Source organism: Boleophthalmus pectinirostris, unplaced genomic scaffold, assembly GCF_026225935.1.
Source record: "Boleophthalmus pectinirostris isolate CB_2022bp ecotype Guang Dong unplaced genomic scaffold, ASM2622593v1 HiC_scaffold_21, whole genome shotgun sequence".
In the NCBI taxonomy this organism is placed as follows: domain Eukaryota; kingdom Metazoa; phylum Chordata; class Actinopteri; order Gobiiformes; family Gobiidae; genus Boleophthalmus; species Boleophthalmus pectinirostris.
In genome coordinates, this window is record NW_026571175.1 from 32,003,267 (window position 1) to 32,027,706 (window position 24,440).

The 24,440-nt window shown below is 40.3% G+C and overlaps 1 protein-coding gene across 1 annotated transcript in view; it reads right to left on the reverse strand.

The window, feature by feature from the left end:
• thsd7aa (thrombospondin, type I, domain containing 7Aa) overlaps window positions 1-24,440 on the reverse strand; it is a 437,777-nt gene that overhangs the window by 236,471 nt on the left and 176,866 nt on the right. Inside the window, exons 2-3 of the mRNA XM_055157370.1 lie at window positions 17,498-18,135; window positions 16,866-17,068 (exon numbers count right to left, since the gene is read on the reverse strand). Of these exons, the coding sequence (XP_055013345.1) occupies window positions 16,866-17,068; window positions 17,498-18,135 (841 nt within the window). The remainder of the gene's footprint in view (window positions 1-16,865; window positions 17,069-17,497; window positions 18,136-24,440) is intronic.

Consider the following 24,440-nt stretch of genomic DNA (forward strand, 5'->3'; position numbering starts at 1 on the left):
CTATTTTCATACATATGACGCACTGGATTATAAGACGCATTAAGCAAAACGAACGGGCGACACTTGAGACCTTGGCCCAGGCATCCACAATGCAGATTGTGGCATAATTTGTCTTGGTGAATATTGCTGGATAATTTAAGTTTGCACACATTTGTGCACATTTGTTTACGTTTTACAGAAAAAAAAACAAATAAAAAACTTAAAACCACATATAAGCGCTGAAAAGAACAGCTCATACTTTGTGCCTGATGCTTCAGCTTCTGTCAGAATAACTCCACGAGGCTCCTGACTACAGTAGTCGTAATGCTCAGACAATCATCAAGCGGTGCGGCTTCATAGTTTACCAAAGTCGTACTAAAACATATTTTTGAGGTCACTAAGCACAACAGTCATTAATACATAAGGCGCACTGTCGATTTTTGAGAAAATTAAAGGATTTTAAGTGTGACTTATAGTCCGAAAAATACTGTAAAGGATTTGTATTTTCCAGCACTGTGTCTTGTAAAAACAGCTATTACAATCAAATTGAGGCTGGTACTGTCTATATCTAATCAGAAAGACTTTAAATCAGCCGCAAAACAGGAAGTAATGCACTGTTAGCATGCTAGTTGTTGTTGTAATGTTAGGACTTGTTCAACAGCACAGTTCTGCTCACCTGTTCTGCTCAGACTGTGTTAAAATAAAACTCAAATTAAACTCTAAGAAACAAACTCCTGTGTATGAAAAAAAAAATCTTGGTCTGAAAAAATAACCTAATAACATTAAGTCTAAGAAAGCCTCAGCATTCGCACCACCAGAGACTATTGATATCATCAGCTGTATCAACTGTAGTATCACTTGAGCGACTGCAACATCGATAAGTATAATGCCATACTGCGGAACATTCCAGGCAAACTACAGTATAATAGAACTCCCCATCAGAAAAGTTTGTGCTCTGTTAATTCGATACTAAAACCCAGTTATTTTTAGCAAATCCAATTTATTTTAACCAGGGCTATATCTTTGCAGTGAATAACTTCGTATCCTCCCAAACTCCAACTTTTCTTCCTCTCAAAACCTCTGCAGTCTCTCCAAGTTCCAAAATGCCACAGCGGCATAAACACTAAACTCGAGTAAACAAACAAACCCTGTACGGTTTTAGAATAATAATGACATTTTGGGTAAACTTTTAGCTCGCTCTCACCTCAGTATTCGCCCTCACACCGCGGGGTTCTTCTGATCTGGTATCACACGTGTTGCGGATAAGCTAGAGTCTAACGTGGGCTCGCTCCTGCTGGGTTTTTTGGACAGAACGGCCCTGCTTTATTTGTAGTGAGCAGCGTGCGGTCATGATGTTTTTACATGATTTCATTCCCGCAGTGTAAACACGTGGTCACTTATTTGGAGAATTATTTTATGTGATTCTGCAAAGTGAAGAAACGTAATGAGGCAATCGCATTTTTAAATATTTTACAGTCAAATTTGTGTTATTCCAGTGAAAGTGTAAAAGCAGCTCTTAGGGTAAAAATGTAAAAAAAAAAAGTAAAAATAACCGAAATATTGTAATATCGTATCGTCAAAACTCTCTCAATAATATCGTCGCAATATATCGAATCACAAGTTCCTTTGCTTAAATGCATGGTTTTACAGCTGCAATAGCTTATAAACATCGGGAACTACATATCCCATGATTCATTTCAGCGCTGAAAACACAAAGTAGTATGTTTTTTTACTTGGATTCTTGGGATTATGACCGTAATAGTGATTAGTCTCAGTTGCTTTCGTTTCATACGTAAAGATCTATCGCTCCACACTTCTAAAATATTCATGAACACAATGATCTTCTCTCATCTGTCTTATTGTATCACCTCATGGTCCCAGGCCTCCTCAACTACATTAAAACCGCTTTGTTCATTATACAAACTGACCCTTAAGATCTTTGACAAAAAGCCCAAAAACTGGCACCACTGTGAAATTACAAAGAAACATCAACTTTTTAACTTTGAAAATTTTATCAATTTTAACAATCTTAAATTATTTTTTAAGTGTCTTAACCGCAATACACCATTACACTCAGAATTTGCCAGGACCATAAAATGTTCACACAGAGCGAACACAAGAGGCGCTACTAGTGGTGATTGTGTTGTTCTCAGGTACAGGACGACTCTTGGTCAGTCCTCGTTCTCTTTTAAAGGGCCTAGTCTGTGGAACGGTTTAACAGCTCATTTAAAATTGGAAACCAACTACAACAAATTTAAAAGGAAATTAAAGTTATTGTATGTTTCCAGTCAAAACTGCATCCACTGAAAATCTACTGTATATATTTTATCTGTATGTAATTTATGTGTCTTGTACTTTCTGTTTTTATGCATGTAGTTTATATTTTTATATGGACAGGTGTTGAAAACTAGCACTTGTGCTAAAACACTCAAAGCAATGCATCTGGCTTGTCTAATGCGATTGTGATGTCCTTAATAAACATAAATAAATAAAAAATAATAATAATAATTCACACTAAAATCATGTCAAGGTATTTTAAAAGCAAAAAAGTGTCCCATCTACAATTATATCAGCTTCTCCAAAATATCGCAATAAATATCGTATCCTGAGATGTACATCGTGATAATATCGTACAGAGAGATTTGGATATCGTTGCATCCCGAGTTAGCATGCAAGTTCTTGTCGTTTGTAAACTCATCGGGGCTTATTTCGACATCCCTTCATTACGACATGCCTCTATTTAGACATGCTGGTTTTGCGACACTTTTTAGTATCGCTGTTCCGACACAGAATGAAGGAAGCACAACGGGCCCATGCAGCCTCGGTTTTAGATGAGATATTTTCCCAAAGTCTGGCCTATGCTCTTTTTTTTTTTTTTTAAATACATGACTGTTTCCCACGGCTCAGTTAGGACATTTTCTCACTGTCTGATATTCTCTGATCAATGATATACGGGAGCACAAAGTATAATAGGCTGTCACATTAACACTATATAAAAGCAGAATGTTTGAAAAATAGTAAAGTGCCGCTACTCCAACAATGAAAAAAAACAAACAATGTAGATGTAGTGGGACGCTTGAAAAGAAATGTTTATGCTGCCAATCTGATAATTAGACGTCAATGTCTAAATCACAGGTGTCAAACATAAGGCCCGGGGGCCAGAGCCGGCCCTCCAAGACCTTTAATGTGGCCCTTGGGTGATTTTCTACTAAAATATTTTTAATTATATTTTCTATTAAAAATATTGGTAATTTTCTGTGGTGCTGAGCATATCAGTGTCTCCAGCGTCTCTGTACGTGGCCCCTCCCACCAGAGCAGCACAAATGAAGACTTGTCTCTTTCCAAACGCTCTTAAAGGACGATCGTTTTGACTGTTGACCGTGACACCCTCATCAACAAAATGTCCAACATGAGAAAAGTGGACGCAGAGTGCAGGATTTTCCAAGAAAAATTGACTTATTCCTGTTTGCATACAAGTTATTGTTAAAACATTGTGTTGAAATTGAATTTTTCTTCAAGTTTCAGGTTGTTCATAATATTATAATATTATAATAAGAAAGAGTTCATCAATTAAAAAAGATTTCTGTAATAGATTTGCATTTCTCTGCAGAAATATTTGAAGTTATTGTTATTTTTGGGGTTTATATGCCATGAGTTTTCTGATCCGGCCCCTTTGGGATCAAAGTAGGTTGGATACGGCCCCCGGACCAAAATGAGTTTGACACCCCTGGTCTAAATAGTGGCATATTGGAATAACAGCCTGGAACCAAACTCATCATGCAATAATAAAAAGATGAGATGCTAGGGAACTCTCCTGCTTGTCTCCATTGATATAGATATTGATATATCTTTAGCACTGGGGAATATTTCAGGTAAAGCAATGGAGGTGTCAAACTTTCTACCAGTGCAGTAAAATAGTGATTCCGTGTTAATAGAGAGATATATATATATATATATAAGAAAAGTCCCCAAGGCCACATGAGAGTCAAGTTTGTGGAAATGCAAACCTGCTCACAGTAATGTTTCTCTGTTATTCAAATACTGTAGACTAGCTCACCGTCGCATTCCAAATAGGAAGTGGGCATGGGCGCGCTTCCGGCTCCATCAACTCCGGCTCTAGCTGAAAAAAAACAAAAAAACTGCCCCTATCTGTAACTGCTGATGAATGGTTTGAATTAAAGAGCCATTAAACACCCTTTCGAAGTATTACTCCACCCTGAGTAAAATCAGAAAAACCTTCCAGAGTGGGTGGTGCCCGGCGGGTGTGGGGCGGGCTCTGGAGCGATGATTGACAGCCGACTGACAGACACAACGGTCTAACACGGCGTGGACCGATGTGCTCTGGACTTTGAAACAGAGCGGACATTTGTTCTCGGATCACGCCGTTTCCCTTTTCTCCAGACGCGGCGGGACACGGCGGTGCCAGGTTGGGGCGGGGCTAAGAGGGGCTCCTCACGTTCTGCCCGTAGACGCCAGTGGCTGCGCTCGTCACGTAATAACCTGCATCTGACTCACTGGCGACCATTAGTCCAATCCGGAAATTAAAATATCCTGGCCGTAGTTGATCCTAAAGAGGTCGTTACAGACACGACTTTTGACCGAAACATCTGATTTTTTACTTAAATATGCCCTAAAATACCAAAATAAGGCCAGGGATGGGTATATATTTCTACTTTAGACCCATTTACACAGATAATCAGTCAAAAAAGTGGCCTTTAACCCGCTTCACATGATCCTGGTGCTTTTATTTTGCTAATTTGTCCATAAATCAATCCCTATTTTTAATATGAAGTTGGGTACAAATTCATCCTATAACTGCAAGCCTCAGTGAGCTTCATTTGACTACCACTTCTTTGTACAATCTATAGTTTTTTTAGCGCAATAAAAGCATCCATAATGAACAGACATGGTTTTATTTTATTTTAGTAATATTTCTGGCAAAAAAGTGACATACTGTGGCTTTAAATTGTCCACATGCATATTTTAAAATCACATTATTTCCTTTAGACGTTATGATTTGCAAATAAAGTAAATAAAATTGTAAACACAAGCATCCAAACTACAGACTTAATCTGTTTCCATTATTCATATACAGTTTCCATAGAGACCATCCGACAGCCAGACAGCTCCGTCTCCGCTCTCCGCATTTCACAGTGGATAATAATTAGCCGTGTTAGCGTTTTAAACTGGGAATTCCCTCAGTCATACCCCAGACAGTAAACAAACCGGATCCTGGTGCAGATCCAAGCATTTGTACATCCACCAGTGTGAGATAAGCCTTTTTAAGCTCTCCTCTGCCGTCTGCGAGCCAGCCACAGCCTCCCAAACTCAGCCCAAATATACCCAGGCACTTATTCATCCTGACGCAAATGTCAATATTACATTTCAGAGTTTGAATCGTTTAATTAAAGGAGCTGTCCCTGATTTTTACCGTCTTAAAAACCTAAAAAACAGAGCAATTTTAAAGAGCTTGCAGTGGTCCAAAGTTATTCCTCACTTACCTTATGCAATCTAAGCATTCTAATTATTCACCGCAATGAGTTTATAAGTGCTTTTTACAATTTCCAGAGGCCAGAATAGAGTTTTGCCATCGTGCCACTGCATACTACTACAACAACTAGCATGCTAACAGCGCATTACTCCCTGGTTTGCGGATCAAAAGTCTTTCTAATTTCATCCAGACAGTGTACAGAGGTCTCAATTTGAAGATGTGCTTTTAGAATAATGAGAAAAGAGAAATACTTTTTGACGGGACTGATAGGGGTTTTGCCGTCACAGGAATGCTAACAATAAATAGCATGCTAACACACACTTCCTGATTATCGGACAATACAACACTTTATATCGATGATCCAACCGGAGCCTATAAAAGTCAACCCAAATATTCCCAGGCAGTTTTTAATCCTGATGCAAATGTCAATATTACATTTCAGTGTTTGAACCGTTTTATTCAAGGAGCTGTACCTGATTTTTACCGTCTTAAAAACATAAAAATAAACAAAACTAGTTCATTTTAAAGAGTTTGCAGTGGTCCAAAGTTATTCCTCACTGACCTTATCCATTCTAAGCATTCTAATTATTCACTGCAATGAGTTTCAAAGTGCTTTTCACAATTTTCAGAGGCCAGTATAGAGTGTTGCTGTCATGCTACTGCTAACAACAACTAGCATGCTAACAATGCATTACTTGCTGGTCTGCGACTGATCTAAAGTCTTTCTAATTAGATGCGGGCAGTTCACAGCGTCTCATTTAGACCCTAAGAGCTGCTTTTAGAATCTGTATGGAGACAAGACGAATCATTTTTATCACAGTAATGCTAACAACAACTAGCATGCTAACAGTGCACTTCCTGATTATCGGACAACAAAACACTTTATATCAATCCAAGCATTCTAATTATTCACCGCAGTGAGCTTACCAGTGCTTTTCACAACTTTCAGAGGCCAGAATACTGTGGAGTTTTGCCGTTGTGCTACTGATAGTAACAACTAGCATGCTAACAACACATTATTCCCTGGTTTGCAGCTGATCAAGTGTCTTTTTGATTAGATGCAGACAGTTGACAGCGGTCTCATTTAGAGCCTAAGAGCTGCTTTTACAATATGTCTGTACGGCGAGAAGACTAACCGTTTTTGTCACAGTAATGCTAACAACAACTAGCATGTTAACACACACTTCCTGATTATCGGACAACGAAACACTTTATATCAATCCAAGCATTCTAATTAGTCACCGGAATGAGTTTATAAGTGCTTTTCACAACTTTCAGAGGCCAGAATACTGTGGAGTTTTGCCGTCATCCTACCGCTAACAACAACTAGCATGCTAACAGCGCATCACTTCCTGGTCTGCGGCTCAGCTAAAGTCTTTCCAATTAGATGAGAACGTCTATACTAACTGTGTCTGCATCTAGACCATATGAGATCTGCTTTTAGAACACGTCTGTACGGAGAGAAGACTAATCCTTTTTGTCGCAGTAATGCAAACAACAACTAGCATGCTAACAACACATTACTTGGTTGTTGTACCTGCTTTGCTGCTGATCAAAAGTCTATCTAATTAGACGCAGACAGTTCACAGCGGTCTCATTTAAACCCTAAGAACTGCTTTTAGAATACGTCTGTACGGAGAGAAGGCTAATCGTTTTTGTCACAACAGTGCTAACAACAACTAGCATGCTAACACACACTTCCTGATTATAGGACAATAAAACCCTTTATATATTCACTATATCTGTGATCCAGCCGCAGACTCCAAAACTCAACCCAAATATACCCAGGCACTCATTAATCCTTACGCAAATGTCAATATTACATTTCAGAATTAGAATTGTTTAATTAAAGACGCTGTACTTGATTTCTACCGTTTTTAATTGCTTTTCATAACTGTCAGAGGTCGTCACGGTAACAGTAACAGCAACTAGCATGTTAACAGTGCACTTCCTGATTATCGGACAGTAAAAAAAATGCCTTAAAATGACATGCAAATCGTATTTATTCCATAGATCTGTAGTGGGGCAGGACACGTTTCGCTCAGATACACGGGGTATGGGGCCTGGGAGTAACAGAGGAGGAGTTGTTGTCAGGAAGAGGAGAGAAGAGGAGGAAGAAGAGGAGGAGGAGGAGGGCAGTGGTCTGTCAGACAGAATGAGGGCAGTTATATAGACCAGGGCCCACAGCGTCTCGGAGGGATGGAGGGTGCAGGGATGTGTTGTCATGTTGTCTTGTTGATAAAAAAAAGAAACGACGGTCATTAGAAGCAGATTAGTCCAGATATGATCAGAGTTTGGAAGTAGATTTTAACTGTCAGTTCAAGTTTAGGGTTCGTGGCGGCCCTGTGCTTGTTTTCTAGCGGACAACCTTATCCGATCCAATCTATTTTATAAACACGACAGTTTCCAAAGTGCTGCACGGACAAGTTAATACTATAAAAGATAGTAAAAAACAATAACTAAAAAGTGTTAAAATGCATAAAGCTAAAAATGATAAAATAAAATAAATAAAAGACACAGAGGACCACACAGCTCACGCGGTGTTAAAAACCAGAGAGTAAAAGTGGGTCTTAAGACGAGACTTAAAACACTCCATGGTGAGGATGGTATTATGGATCGGTATGTCCTATTGTCAGTGTTTGGAAGTAAATTTGATGCATGTAGTGAGAATATATATTCATAATACTAATTTTGAGTATCTTTATTCCAGTACAGTTACTTTTTCATTTGGGGGTGTTCAGAATTAGGGCTGGGTATCATTAAGAAGTTGTCGTGGATACATAGGCCACGATACGATACATACCTCGATACATAGGCCACGATACGATACATACCTCGATACATAAGCCATGATACGATACATATCTCGATACAAGGCCAGGATACGATACATACCTCGATACATAGGCCACGATACGATACATAACTCGATACACAGGCCATGATACGATACATGTCTTGATACATAGGCGACGATACGATACATATCTTGATACATAGGCCACGATACGATACATGTCTTGATACATAGGCGACGATACGATACATATCTTGATACATAGGCCACGATACGATACATATCTCGATACATAGGCCACGATACGATACATAACTCGATACACAGGCCATGATACGATACATACCTCGATACATAGGCCACGATACGATACATATCTTGATACATAGGCCACGATACGATACATATCTTGATACATAGGCCACGATACGATACATACCTCGATACATTGGCCACGATACGATACATACCTCGGTACATAGGCCACGATACGATATATATCTTGATACAGTGAGATTATGATTTGATGCAATACCATATATTTCAAAATGATTCGGTGCAGTTCAGGAAAAATAAAGGCTAAATCATGATTGTGATACTAAAACTCTTTGTTAAACCACTTGAAACAGTATGAAACAGACACATTTTAATCATCAAAACAGTGAAAATGTCAAATGTGTCGCATAAATGAGTTTCCTTCCTCTGAACAAGCAATAAAACTAGTGCTTCAGCAAAATAATTGTGTAAAATATACCAAAAAATACAGCAGCCCATGATACCGATACTGTATCATCACATTAAATGATACGATATTTTGATATTTTTGCACACCCATATTCAGAACACAGTTACTTTTCTAAAATCAAAGGAATATATGGCAGAGCTGGGGTTTTTTCAGCACTTATAGTTCATGCAAATGAGGCAGTTTTGTTTCTGTAAAACGTAAACAAATGTGCCTAACACTGCATTAAACACATTATTACTCAATGTATATTTGTGTTGTCCTTGTAGGAAATAAAAACAAAAAAACAATTCACCCACATTCACATTCATAATTCACATTCACCAAGACAGAGAGGCAACACCGGGCGAATTACGCCACGATCTGCCGATGGATCGTGGACGCCTGAGCGAAGGGATCAGTCTCAAGTGTCGTCCATTTGTTTCGGTTAATGTGTCTTATAATCCGGTGTGCCATATAGTCAGAAAAATACGATAACTCTCTATGTAGAGATCACTCCACACTGATCATCTACCAGAAATATAATGTGTCTTTAAATGTCTTTTGCTGACAGTTAAAACTTATTAAATAAAAATGAAATAATTTGATATTAAAACTTCCTGTTGCTTGTGTGCTTGTCTCCATGGAGATGTTACACTTTCCCTTAAATGTTCCACATATTAGACTTCTCAACATTGCATTACACCTGTTTTTTCTAAACATATTAACAAACATACTTAACTGCACCGATCTGACTAGTTTATTGACACTGCGAAACATTCTGCACATTCTAGACAAAGAAATTGCTTCAACGTGGAGACGAGCAAAGGGACGAGTCTATTTCACAAAAGTCACTAGTCATTTCTTGGCAGACGGCTTTAATACACATGTACCATACTGTTTATATTCAGGAGAAACTGTAAGTGACAGCAGTGAGCATGATGTGGATGAGACACTAATTAAAACAGACAGAGACCGTGGTCCTGACCAGTGGCTCCGTTACTCACTCTCTGGGAATCATTAAACATAACAGATATTATAGACATGTCTGTATTTATTTGTAATAACACACAACTGCAACCAAAGACAATTTCAAGCTTGTGGTTGGAGTGAGCAGAGAATGGTCCTGGTAAACACCGGATCGAGGACTTAAAGGAGGATAAATATTACAGTAGTAGTGGTATAGAAAAGTGCGTTTGACTGATATGAGTTGTGACAGATCTACGGTGTAATAGACAGTCGGAGCAGGGACGCTTCACTAATGCCGCAACGCACCCAGAGCAGTGAAGAGAGCGTTCAAACCCACTCTGAATCATTATGAGAAAAGGAAAATCATCGCATAACCGTCGTCGTAACCTGCTAATACGGACTAAATTGAATGTTTTTTTTTCGTACAAATCAAATCATTTCTGTTAAATTGACAACAGCTTTGTTCCTGTGTCCTTGGGCAAGTCATTTTTCCCACTTTGAATGTGCTGATTCTGCCGTCTGTTGCCTTGGCCAGGTCTCCCTTTTCAAAAGACATTCTGAATCTCAATAAAACGCCTTGATAAAAAATGAAATTCAAATCAAACCAAAGAATGCAGTGAGAACTATTTAATATTATCATTGAGTATGTTTACATGCACAGCAGTGTCCCCGTTATGATTGGGTTTTATGAGTAACCTGGTTTCTTCATGGTGCATGTATACACAGTATCCAGGTTTCAGTATCCCAAATAAGGCAGTATCCCGGTTATGAGAAACTGGAATACTGTAGCTGGTATATTCCGATAATAACTGGGATACTGTGGCGTGTATATGCAGTAGAGCCCGACTGGTATATCGGCTGGCCGATATTATCGGCCAATATGGGCACATGGAGACATATCGGCTATTGGCCGATATGCTTGCTGATATGGGCCGATATTCCACGTGGGCATGTTATACCTCGTTATAAATCTTAGACTCTCTACATTATGTTCATATAATCCAATTTATAGACAGATAAATGTCCTAATATGTGGCTCCGCATCAGTATTTATTTGCGGTGTAATTTGTCTGTGTCGGTACTGTCCCTGAACACACCCCCAGAGTCACGTCACTTCACTCACGTGTGTTTGTTTACACCCGCAGTGGTGCGCAACACTGAGATTATATTCTTTTTACGGACAATCGTATTGAGTCTGGATTAAAAGGACTTTTATTAGTGCAGATTTGTGATGTGAGGAGGAGCCTGCGTGAGCAGTGAGTGTTGGAAATATGTTAACTTTGAAGCTAGTTAGCTGTTAGCTGCTGTAGCTCCCGCACATAAACAGACTGTTTTCTATTGGTCTATTGTAAAGTGACTATATTGTCCGTATATTTGCTACTGGACCAGCATTGATATGTAAATGAGCTGTGAATAGACGTGTGAATGATCCACATTTATGCATATAATTAATTACCGCGGTGCGCACGTTTTTACGGCTAAAGGCTAATAGCGATAGTTTACTAGCTAGGAGTTATGGGTCGGTCGCGATCGAAGCGGCTCTTAGATCCGGCTCTTTGAAGCGAACAACGGGAGCATGTTTCTTATTGGGAGCCGTGTTTTCTCTTTTTCTCACTTTTTCTCTTCAAGCCGCTTGTAAACCCGTAGTTTGACAGCAGCAGCGGCTGAAAACGAAACTTTCAGAAATATGCGTGTGCATAGGATTTTTTAAAAAAAGTGTATATTTGGCTGCAGTTCAGCATAAAATGAATAAACCAGGACTAATCTTGGTCTTGAGAGAGAGATAGAGACCGAGTCCCGACACTCAGTCCTGGTTCAGTTCTGGTTTAGTCCTGTTTCACACATGGTTTAAATCTGTTTTAGTCCTGGTTTGGTCCTTTTTCAGTCCTGGTTCAGTTCTGGTTTAGTCCTGTTTCACACATGGTTTAAATCTGTTTTAGTCCTGGTTTGGTCCTTTTTCAGTCCTGGTTCAGTTCTGGTTTAGTCCTGTTTCACACATGGTTTAAATCTGTTTTAGTCCTGGTTTGGTCCTTTTTCAGTCCTGGTTCAGTTCTGGTTTAGTCCTGTTTCACACATGGTTTAAATCTGTTTTAGTCCTGGTTTAGTCCTTTTTCAGTCCTGGTTCAGTTCTGGTTTAGTCCTGTTTCACACATGGTTTAAATCTGTTTTAGTCCTGGTTTGGTCCTTTTTCAGTCCTGGTTCAGTTCTGCATTAGACCTGCTTGCAACAAAACAATCTCAAGAGTCGCTTGGGAGCCGAAAGAGCCAGCTGCTTTAGTGAGCCGAGCCAAAAGAGCCAGTTCTCCAAAAAAAAAAAAAAAACTGGAATACCCATCACTAGTAGCTAGAATGTGATGCAAAAATGCCATTAGGCCAAACTACTGTATGTAAATATGATGTAAAGAGTCAGAATAACAATAAATGTTGCCTAAATAAACCCAATTTAGAATCCACTAGAGCCAAACCTAAGTTTTTTAAACAATTCAATATTTACAGTGAATTTTTACATCACTAAATATATCGGCGATTATATCGGCTATCGGCAGCACCAACTCCCATTATATCAGTTTCATATCGGCCACAACAAAATCCATATCGGTCGGGCTCTAATATGCAGTATCTCGAATACTGCAATATACAGTTGAATGTGCATGCGTCCAAAAGACAAACACCTTACAGTCTTTTCGTCACGACAGTAGCGACATAAATAAAGTGACCAAGATAAATAAAGTGACTATAAATGAGAGAAATGACTGCGCTAAATCTGCACACGTACAATCTGCACTTGTATGACCTGCACACGTATTATCTCTGAAAAAAAAATGCTGAAAATGAACCATCTCCAGCTCTATATACGCACAAAACAGACTCACCATTATCAGCACATCCTCTGTCACAAAAAAACACACACACATATTCCACTGAGTCGTGTCCTTTAGTCCGACAGAGGACGAACCGCATCAGCGCACACAGAAAGAGCTGTTTTTAATTTAAGTTTTAAGTTTTGCTTCTGTAAAACGTAAACAAATGTGCACAAAGCTGAATTATATTATTGGATGTGGTTATAGTTTATATGTTGTAAAGTTGAGTTTATTTATGCAGAAGATTTTAATTAAGAATCTGCTGCAGTGTTGAACTTGTACAATGTTTGGAAATGTTGGGTTTGATCTGCGTAGTGGATTATAACTCCTTAGCGCTGGTTAGAACCTCCTGAGCTTCCTCTGCTAAAGGAGCTCATGGTTGTTTATATTTTTCCTGGTTTATTAAATTAAGTTGACTTAATTTTTGCGCTTGCACATTTGTAAGATTATGTCAAGAAACCAGGACACTACATTTGATACTGTAAAAGTTACCAACAGTGATGTCTTCTTCTTTTTTTTTTTTTTTTTTTAATTATTATTTTTTGTGCAGACAAATCAGATGCCACAGAAGTAGAAGAAAAAATAAATAAGTAATATAATTAATAGTAATACAATGTGACCCTCTTTTTTTTTTTTTTTTTTTCCCCCCCCAGCCCCTCCGCCCTTCACCCCCCCCCCCCCCCCCCCCCCCCCCCCCCCCCCCCCCGCTGTCTCCAGAGAAAAGAAAAATTAATAATACCTAAATAATATAAAGAAGGAGAAAAAAAAATAAAAAATACACACATATACACACATATATAAATACACATACACATATACACATACACACATATATACACACATATAATAGTAATAATAATAATAATACATTTGTTTGTTCAGTTTAGCGATAGTCCTCTGTGGTTTTCCATATAATCAAAGAATTTTTTCCATATCTTGAAAAATAAATCTTGCCGTTGCTGCAATCTATAAGTCACCCTTTCATAGTTTGCAGTTTTAAGCATCCATTCTAACCATTTACTGAAAGATGATTGATTGGTAGATTTCCATTCCTGTGTTATCATCCGGCATCCTGTTATAAGAGCTATTCTGATGTCTTCTTCTCTCACGCTCTATGTAGTGCTCTGCTTTTCAATAATCCTTCAGTGTTCACGTAGAAGGAAAACATCAAGATATAAATCCAGTAAACTGTTCTATTTACGTCCCGTGGTGCTATGACTGTGCCGGTACTGTAGACTCTCCTGTTTGCTCACACTCCAAGCCTCTGTTATGTCATACGCACTAAAACTCCAGTGAGTTTGTGGAGATTGCGGCTGCAGGTCTCCAGGGGACTGGAGCTAAATGTCACGGCTGCATTAAGTGCTTGTTTTCTCTGAAGACGCTTCTCTGTCTCATGTCGTCCTCCTTTTGTTTTTCAAGGTAAATCTGCTGCGTTCAGGCTGCAGCAAAAAAATAAATAAAATCCTGTTTCCTGCGGCTCAGTTTAGTGAACTGGATAAAATTCCAAAGTAAAGAAAACGAGGTGTGTGGTACAGTAGGTAAAGTTTTCGGACTGAACCAGGACTGAACCAGAAGGACTGAACCAGAAGGACTGAACCAGGACTAAACCAGAACTGAACCAGTATTAAAATAGAACTGAACCAGAAGGACTGAACTAGGACTAAAACAGGACTAAACCATGTCTAAACCAGGACTAAACCAGGACTAAACCAGAACTGAACCAGGACTAAACCAGAAATGAACCAGGACTAAAACAGTACTGAACCAGAAGGACTAAACTACGACTAAAACAGAACTAAACCAGGACTGAACCAGGACTGAACCAGAAGGACTGAACCAGAAGGACTGAACTAGGACTAAAACAGGACTAAACCATGTCTAAACCAGGACTAAACCAGAACTGAACCAGGACTAAACCAGAAATGAACCAGGACTAAAACAGTACTGAACCAGAAGGACTAAACTACGACTAAAACAGAACTAAACCAGGACTGAACCAGGACTGAACCAGGACTAAACCATGTCTAAACCATGTCTAAACCAGGACTAAACCAGGACTAAACCAGAACTGAACCAGGACTAAACCAGAAATGAACCAGGACTAAAACAGTACTGAACCAGAAGGACTAAACTACGACTAAAACAGAACTAAACCAGGACTGAACCAGGACTAAATCAGGACTAAACCATGTCTAAACCATGTCTAAACCAGGACTAAACCAGAAATGAACCAGGACTAAAACAGTACTGAACCAGAAGGACTAAACTACGACTAAAACAGAACTAAACCAGGACTGAACCAGGACTGAACCAGAAGGACTGAACCAGAAGGACTGAACTAGGACTAAAACAGGACTAAACCATGTCTAAACCAGGACTAAACCAGGACTAAACCAGAACTGAACCAGGACTAAACCAGAAATGAACCAGGACTAAAACAGTACTGAACCAGAAGGACTAAACTACGACTAAAACAGAACTAAACCAGGACTGAACCAGGACTAAACCAGGACTAAACCATGTCTAAACCAGGACTAAACCAGGACTAAACCAGAACTGAACCAGGACTAAACCAGAAATGAACCAGGACTAAAACAGTACTGAACCAGAAGGACTAAACTATGACTAAAACAGAACTAAACCAGGACTGAACCAGGACTAAACCAGGACTAAACCATGTCTAAACCATGTCTAAACCAGGACTAAACCAGGACTAAACCAGAAATGAACCAGGACTAAACCAGAAATGAACCAGGACTAAAACAGTACTGAACCAGAAGGACTAAACTACGACTAAAACAGAACTAAACCAGGACTAAACCAGAACTGAACCAGGACTAAACCAGAAATGAACCAGGACTAAACCCGGACTAAACCATGTCTAAACCATGTCTAAACCAGGACTAAACCAGAACTGAACCAGGACTAAACCAGAAATGAACCAGGACTAAAACAGTACTGAACCAGAAGGACTAAACTACGACTAAAACAGAACTAAACCAGGACTGAACCAGGACTAAACCAGGACTAAACAATGTCTAAACCATGTCTAAACCAGGACTAAACCAGAAATGAACCAGGACTAAACCAGAAATGAACCAGGACTAAACCCGGACTAAACCATGTCTAAACCATGTCTAAACCAGGACTAAACCAGAACTGAACCAGGACTAAACCAGAAATGAACCAGGACTAAAACAGTACTGAACCAGAAGGACTAAACTATGACTAAAACAGAACTAAACCAGGACTGAACCAGGACTAAACCAGAAATGAACCAGGACTAAAACAGTACTGAACCAGAAGGACTAAACTACGACTAAAACAGAACTAAACCAGGACTGAACCAGGACTAAACCAGGACTAAACCATGTCTAAACCAGGACTAAATCAGAACTGAACCAGGACTGAGTGTCGGGATGGGCCGGAGGTGCGCCGGCATAGACCGTCGAGCAGAAATCCGCACCCAACGGGGCTCAGCGCAGCCATCACCCGATCGCACTTTGCAGACACCCTGCTGCGTGGGTTCGGGCTTCTCTCTCTCGTCTCAAGTTTACTCCTACATTCCTCCTAGTTTTGTCCTCCTGGTTCAGTCCTGGGCAGATGTGTCGTAGTCTATGATTTATGTTCTGTAGGTGATTATGAACGGCGTTACACTACACCACTGGCTCCAGTCAAATGAAGCTCACGATCCTAACAATTATAGGAACGAATTTGGAGTCAGGCTCTATATTAAAACTAGGATTTCTTTTTGACTGACAAAATAGCAAAAATAAAAAATAAAAAAAAATAGAATCATGTAGAGCGGGTTAATACAAACAACATTTTAAGATCAAAATGAGGCTCACAGCAGCAGGAACAGAGAGAGGGGAGACAATATTCCAATGCCAGGGTCAGAAAGCTGTAAGAGTCTGCATACAAACGTTCCTATTTGGAAAGTGGCAGTCCATTTATATTTACACTCTATTCTCCTGAACGAGCATCTCAGTTTTGTAGTATAAGATCATGTGAACCCAACCTACAGCATTATGTATTAAGTATTTCTTACCTCAGTGCCTCCACCATGCCGCTCTTGTGTACACAGTTGACTTCTCTGGTTTGGTATCCGATCTGCAGAGCCCAGGACTTCCCCCCAGGCCGGTTCTGTCTGTTCCTGGTTCTTTTCTTCTTTATCAGCTCTGATGTCTCTGGATCTTTCACTTTCCCTTTCTCCCTCAACCTCTCCTGCGCCCTCTCTCTCATCTTTTCCCTCTTCTCTTTATTCTTCGCCTTCTTGGCCTTCCGTTTGGCCTTGTCGGCTTGTCTGGACGCTCTGTCTGGGTTCCCGTTTGCAAGTTTGGCTAGTTTCCGCTTGGCTTTGTCTTTCTTGTTTTTGAGTTTACCTCCTTCTTTGGGACGTTTCTCTACCTCCTTTTCAATTTTGTCAGATTCCGATACCTGGTCTTCCTCTTTTCCGGGTTGAGCTTCCTCTTTTGGAATGATCTCACTTTCTTTTAACACCTTATCCGTCGCTTTAGGGGGCTTGGCTTCGTCTTTCGCGAGCTTCTCCTTCCTACCTTGCCTATCTCGGTTTCTTAGAGGTCTCTCGATATCTTTTGTTAGCTTGCCATCTTCTTTGTCGCTACCTTTGCCGGCTCTTTCTCCTCGGCTCGGTTTATCCGTATCCCGCGGCGATTTGACGGCCTGCCTGGTTTGCCTCAGCAGCGGGACTGAGCACGGTCCCCAAGGCCCTACACGCAAACTGTAGAGACTCTCCTCCCCCGCGCACGCACCGAGATGGCAAGTCTGGAATTCGGTTAGATTTGGACAAGCTGAACCACCAAACAACGGCGGCGCCAAAACGGAGCGAATCCGGTTTTGAAGACCCATACCGCACGTTTTTGAGCACGTCGTCCACGGGCTGAACTCTGATACGACGCAATCCCGTGGACAGGGGATGAGACAGGCTTGTTCTAGTCGGGGTTTTGGTTCGAAATATTCACAAATGGCGTCTTCCGCTGGTTCGCCATCTGCTTTTTGTACGCAACCAACTTCGCGAGTTTGAATGCCTTCCTCTCCTCTGGTACAAATCGCCGGACGTTGAACTCCGGAGTTTCGCATAGAGATGGGCACGCACTGGTTCCATGCGCCCAGCTGCCAGTCGTAGAGTTCTTTGTGCCAGTCGCAGACTCTGAAGCAGCGCTGTTGGTTGTTGGGGCGTTGAGACTGGTCACAGTTGGTGTGGAGGGTGGTCCAGCCCTCAGAATGGGCGCACCACACCGCCCGGCTCTGGCTGCCCCCGGGACCACACTCACTGCCCATGCACCGACCCCAGGGACCTGCAAGGAGAGACAAGGGGCAGGTTAGAGAAGTGACCACCAGGAAAGTATAAAATAATATAAAGAAGGGTTTGTAACATGGTGAGTTAGTACAATCTGCTATGGTTTCTCTGATAGAATAAAAACAATGCAGGATTTTCAAAGTATTCAATGTCAAAATGAGAACAAAGAGTCTAAAGGACATGAACTTCAAGAATAAAAACAAGACAAACCCACGACTATGTCTGGACTAAACCATGACTAAACAGGCTGAAGAATAAACTGGGAATAAACATGGGTTTTCAGACTCGATTTCAGCAGGAAAAAGCTCGATATACAAGGGGTCCCCAATCCCCGGGCCATGGACTGGTACCGGACCGCAAAAGCACGAACCCCCCCCCCGCTCATACGCTGCATGGACTGTGCCTCCTCCCATATGCCTCTTAACCAAAACTACAACCAAGATTAAACCAGAACTAAACCAGAACTAAAACCAGGACTAAACTGACGATCTGTGAAAATATTGTCCCTAAGCGTGCCACCGCAACTGGAATATTGTGACCAGGAATATTGTAGAAGAAAGGGCCATAGGAATGAGATCTAATGACTGACTCAAGATCAAGATTCACAAGTGATACTAGTTTTGAACATTTACCCAGCCTAACCATGAATAAACCAAAACTAAAATTGTCCAAATTGTGAATCTAACAACTACTGACCCACAAATACACTACAGTCCAAACTCAATTACTGAATTTTTTTTGACAAAAGTAACTATATCTTCATAAATATTATCATGTGGACTTCTGATAAGAATCAAGACCATTCTAAAAGTATTCTGGAAAGGTAATTTTTTTGTCCTTTGTGTCGTTTTTGAGCTTTGAAACACTGATGAGAATCTAATGTTCCCATACTTTTGACAATCCTACCCTGGATATGAAGAAACACATATGCACACTGCACACTGAATATTATAGTTTAGTTTAGTTTAGCTTATTTTAGTTGTTCATTTATCAAGGACAATGCACATTAAAACATTGAGCTACACAAAGAGGTCATATTTATGTGCAGATGATCGCAAAATTGCTAATTTCCACCTTCAGTCCCTGGACAGGATGATGTCATAAATGATGTACATGCCAATAAAATAAAATACATTCAGTCTCAGTCACCACATCCATCCACTATTTACATATTTACCATTCATATTGCTGCGTTGATACAAGACAGATTATTGTGTACATGTTTGTTTGGTTAAAGTCGTTGTTTGGCCAAGCGTGCAAACATTTCATAATTAGTACATGACATAATTTCATGTGGGAGGCTGTTCCAGAGGCGTATGGCTCTATAGGAGAATGATGACTGACCAAATGAGGTTTCTGCATCTTGGAACACTACACTCCCTCAGGCTGCGTCGAAGAATGAGCCATAGGAATGAGACTTAATGACTGTAATATGGATGGGCTGGTCCAGATTGGCCACTGTGTCCCTGTGAATGAGCTCAAGATTTATAATGATACTAGTTTTGAGAATTTACCCAGTGTAACCATGAATAAACCAAGAGTAAAACTGTCCAAATTGTGAATACAGTGGTCCCTCGTTTATCGCGAGGGTTACGCTCTGAAAATAACCCACGATAGGCAAAATCTGTGAAGTAGTCAACTTTATATTTTACAATGATTATATCTGTTTTAAGTCTGTAAAACCCCTCACCACACACTTTTTACACTTTTCTCACACAGGACAGTTACAACCCTTTTTGCATCCTTCTTAAAACTTATTGCTGCGCTAATTCTTTTGTTATTTTCCTCCTTTATGTAACAAACCGAAGATTAATTTATTCCGTAATGGAGCCCTACAGCGCAGAGTCCTGCACGGGTCCATTTTTGGAGACCCACACACCCGCCCGTTAACCCGAGATTATATCAAACTTCTATGCTGCATACACCACAGACTGAACCGAGACTAAACCAGGACTAACCTAGGACTGATTCCAGGACTGAAGAGGAGGACTAAACCAGGACTGAACTAAGACTAAAACAGTTTTGCTTGACAAAAGGGGTCACAAAACAAGTGGTAAAACTAAGGGACACGCACAAAACTAAACCACACAAGTTCCCCAAATAAAACCACATAAAGCCCACAAACAGAATCAAGTGACCAAATTAAAATAGGCACAAAAAAGAACTAAACTACATATACACAAGAACACAAACACAAAATGAGATCAGGTGCAGGTAATCTTTTTAAATAGGGGGTGGTGGCTGCAGGTGAGGTGGGCGTAGACATGCCCCGACGATCACGAGTCGGGGCTCAAACAGCAGGAATCAAGGCGTGCCAGCAAAATAATATAGGCTGCGTTCAGACTGCAGCCTGAAGTGACCCAAATCCGATTTTTTTGGCTTCTATGTGACCTGTATCCGATCTTTTAGTGACAGTCTGAACGGCACAGATCCAAATTTTTCAAATGCGACCCAGGCCACTTGGATATGTGTGAATCTGATACATATCTGATCTTTTGACATGCGACTTCAGTCTGAACGGCCAAAGCGCATCCATCCGACCTACACGTCATTAACAAGCGACAAACGTCACTATTCTGCGCTGAAGCAGGCAGAAACCGGAACTGTAAAATCGCCAGGTGCTCAATGCTCGCGACCATATTTGGACAACTTCCGTAAACACAGAGCACGCTCGCTGTGGTTGATGCATGCGGTTGACGTCATCGTGTCCTCCAGTGCGCATTTGGGACACTTTCGGGCCGTTTACCGTTCACACTGAAGTCACAGACAAGTTGCATTTAATTGGAAATGTGAACAACCTCGCAAAAACATCGGATTTCACAAAAAAATCGGAATTGAGCATTAAGCCCTGCAGTCTGAACGTAGCCTTAGACCACAAAAAACAAATTAGAACAAAAGACCTGGGGCCGTAACAGACTCACTGTCGGAACAAGCTCGGAGGTAACCGCAGGAGAAAGGACCGACAGAGAGCTCCGCACATCGCGAAGGTAAGCGTGGCTTTGCGGACAAACTGCTCGGGGTTCTCTCTCTTAACTCCAAGATTAGTCCTGGTTTAGACCTGGTTTACTCCTGTTTTAGTCCTAGTTCAGTCGTGGTTTAGTCCTCTTCTTCAGTCCTGGAATCAGTCCTAGGTTAGTCTTGGGTTAGTCTTGGTTCAGTCCGTGGCGTACGCAGTGCAAACGTTTGATATAACGGATGAGTGTGGGTTCTCTCTCGTAAGACCAAGATTAGTCCTGGTTTAGACCTGGTTTAGACCTGACCCACCCGTGTGTAATTACTACCCACCTGTAATACCCAATACGCATCCAAAAAAAGCATCCAAATTTGCACACACAAAAAAAATCCACGAAACAGCGAGACCGCGAAAGGTGAACCGCGATATAGGGACGACTGTACAACAACTACTGACCCACAAATACACTATAGTCCACAACTCAATCACCATCAGATTTACTACTCCACTATAAACCGAGGATTAGTTATGGTCTTTAAGTGCAGCTAAAGACATTTCTATAGCAGGAGGTGAACCCTGTAGTTGCTAACAAACACACACACACACACACACACGCCCTTAATCACTTTCTTTCGATATGCCGATGGCCTTCCAGTGGATTTACGAGGCTACAATTATAGCTCCAGACCAACATTGACATAGTGAGAGTGTGAAAGACCCTGTTAGGAGCACAGCCCGCGCCGACTGAACAGCTGCAAGCCTCGATCAATAGGGGAAATTAGCTCAAGTGACGAATGGTTCAGATTTCAAGTGCGCTACAATGGCGAGCTCCTCTGAGGGATTTCTATAGTGATCGTTAGTACCTTTAAGGGACAAGTTAAGTGTTTTGTATATAGCTGTAGATCTATTAAATACATTTGCTGGAATTGATAAAATACAGACGGTTCAGGAGATGTAAATAGGAGCAAAAAAAAAAAAAAAACATCAGCTGGAGCATCTCTACTGTAAGTTAAACCATGTCCATAGAATAGATTACACTGTATAGTAACGCCAGTAGAAATGATAGAATTCGCAGTAGTAGTAGTAGTAGTAGTAGTAGTAGTAGTAGTAGTAGTAGTAGTAGTAGTAGTGCAGTTAGCAATCAGAACATGTCAAGGTAAATACATCTCTTACTGCATCGTCTACTCCATTGTCTTTAAAAAGAGCCCAAGAAATTAATGAACAAAAAAGACAAAATTAACGTTTTTGGATTAGTAGTAGCAACAGCAACAGCAACAGTAGAGTACTAAAAGCAGCAGTAATAGTAATAGTAGTAGCAGAAGCAGTAGTAGTAGCAGTAATAGTACTAATTGCTGCAACAGTAGTAGTAATAGCATTATCAGCAGTAGTGGTAGCAAGAGCAGCAGTAAAGTACTAAAAGCAGCAGTAGTTGTAGCAGTAGTAGTAGCAGTATTAGTAGTATTAGTAGCAGTAGCAGTAGTAGTTGCAGTAACAGCAGTAGTAGTAGCAATAGCAGTAGTAGTAATAGTTGATGCAATAGTAGTAGCAGTAGTAGTACTTGTAGTAGTAGTTGCAGTAAAAGCAGTAGTAGTAGCTACAGCAGAAATACAGAAAAAATAACAGTAGCAGTAGGAGTAGTATTAGTATTAGTAGTAGCAGTAGCAGTAGTAGTATTAGCAGTAGTAGTAGTAGCAGTAGTAGTAGTAGTAGTTGCTGCAGTAGTAGTAGTAACAGTAGTATTAGTAGTAGTTGTTGTTGTAGTAGTAGTAATAGTTGCTGCAGTAGTAGTAGTAACAGTAGTAGTAGTAGTAGTAGTTGTTGTTGTAGTAATAGTAGTATTATTAGTATTAGTAGTAGTAGTAGTAGTAGTAGTAGTAGTAGTAGTAGTAGTAGTAGTAGTAGTAGTAGTAGTAGTTGTTGTTGTAGTAATAAGTAGTAGTATATTAGTAGTAGTAGTAGTAGTAGCAGTAGTAGTAGTAGTAGTAGTAGTAATAGTTTGCAGTAGTAGTAGTAGTAGTAGTAGTAGTAGTAGTAGTTGCTGCAGTAGTAGTAGTAGTAGTAGTAGTAGTAGTAGTTGCTGCAGTAGTAGTAGTAGTAGTAGTAGTAGCAGTAGTAGTAGTTGTTGTTGTAGTAATAGTAGTATTATTATTAGTATTAGTAGTAGTAGTAGTAGCAGTAGTAGTAGCAGTAGTAGTAATAGTTGCTGCAGTAGTAATAGTAACAGTAGTAGTAGTTGTAGTAATAGTAGTATAGTATAGTATTAGTATTAGTAGTAGTAGTAGTAGTAGTAGTAGTAGTTGTAGTAGTAGTAGTAACAGTAGTAGTAGTAGTTAGTAGTTGTTGTAGTAGTAGTAATAGTTGTGTAGTAGTAGTAGTAGTAGTAGTAGCAGTAGTAGTAGTTTAGTAGTAGTATAGTTAGTAGTAGTATTAGTAGTAGTAGTAGTAGCAGTAGTAGTAGTTGTGCAGTAGTAATAGTAACAGTAGTAGTAGTTGTAGTAATAGTAGTATTTATTAGTATTAGTAGTAGTAGTAGTAGTAGTAGTAGTAGCAGTTAGTAGTAATAGTTGTAGTAGTATAGTAACAGTAGTAGTAGTGTAGTAATAGTAGTATTTTTATTAGTATTAGTAGTTAGTAGTAGTAGCAGTAGTAGTAGTAGTAGTAGTAGTAATAGTAGTAATGACGTCAGTGCAAAGATTCCAGTAGATTCCAGGCCATAAGTTCAACCCTCTGTGTTTTTCGTCATATCTCAAAGTCACAAATGAACATGTCATCGCGTTCGCTCGCAGCTGCGCACAGAAGGGCCCAGATCAATACCAATCAACAGGAGAGAGCGAGAAACTGGCCCGGACGGAGGACACAGCTGCGGCCGCGACGGCTCCGGTGTCGCTAACCATCTGCCACCGCTCCCCACGCGAAAGTACATCACCCCGCGCGCTCGCCGTAGCATTCCCTCTGTTGTCATTTAATGCGCCAATTAATGTCCCGTGTAAGGCAATGTCGGAGCGGAGACGGAGGGGTCATCCGAGGAAAACAAAAGTGAATTGATTTTATGATTAAGGCGTAGACAAAAGAGAGCGCGGGGTGGACAAAGGGCTACATGCTACGTGGCTAATTCGCACTTTATATCGAGCAATTCTAGTAAAAGTGTTAATGTCCTGATAAGTGAGTGAGGATAGAGTGACTAAACATCTCGATTTACCCGGGACAGGCCCAGTGTTGAGTCCCAGTGTCCCACGTCCCAGCAGATTTATACAAAACTAGTGATTTATCGAAGTTTTACACAAGAAATGTCCCAGGTGCCCCTATTTTTGACAAATTTCATCTAAACCAAGACTAAACAAAGACTAAAC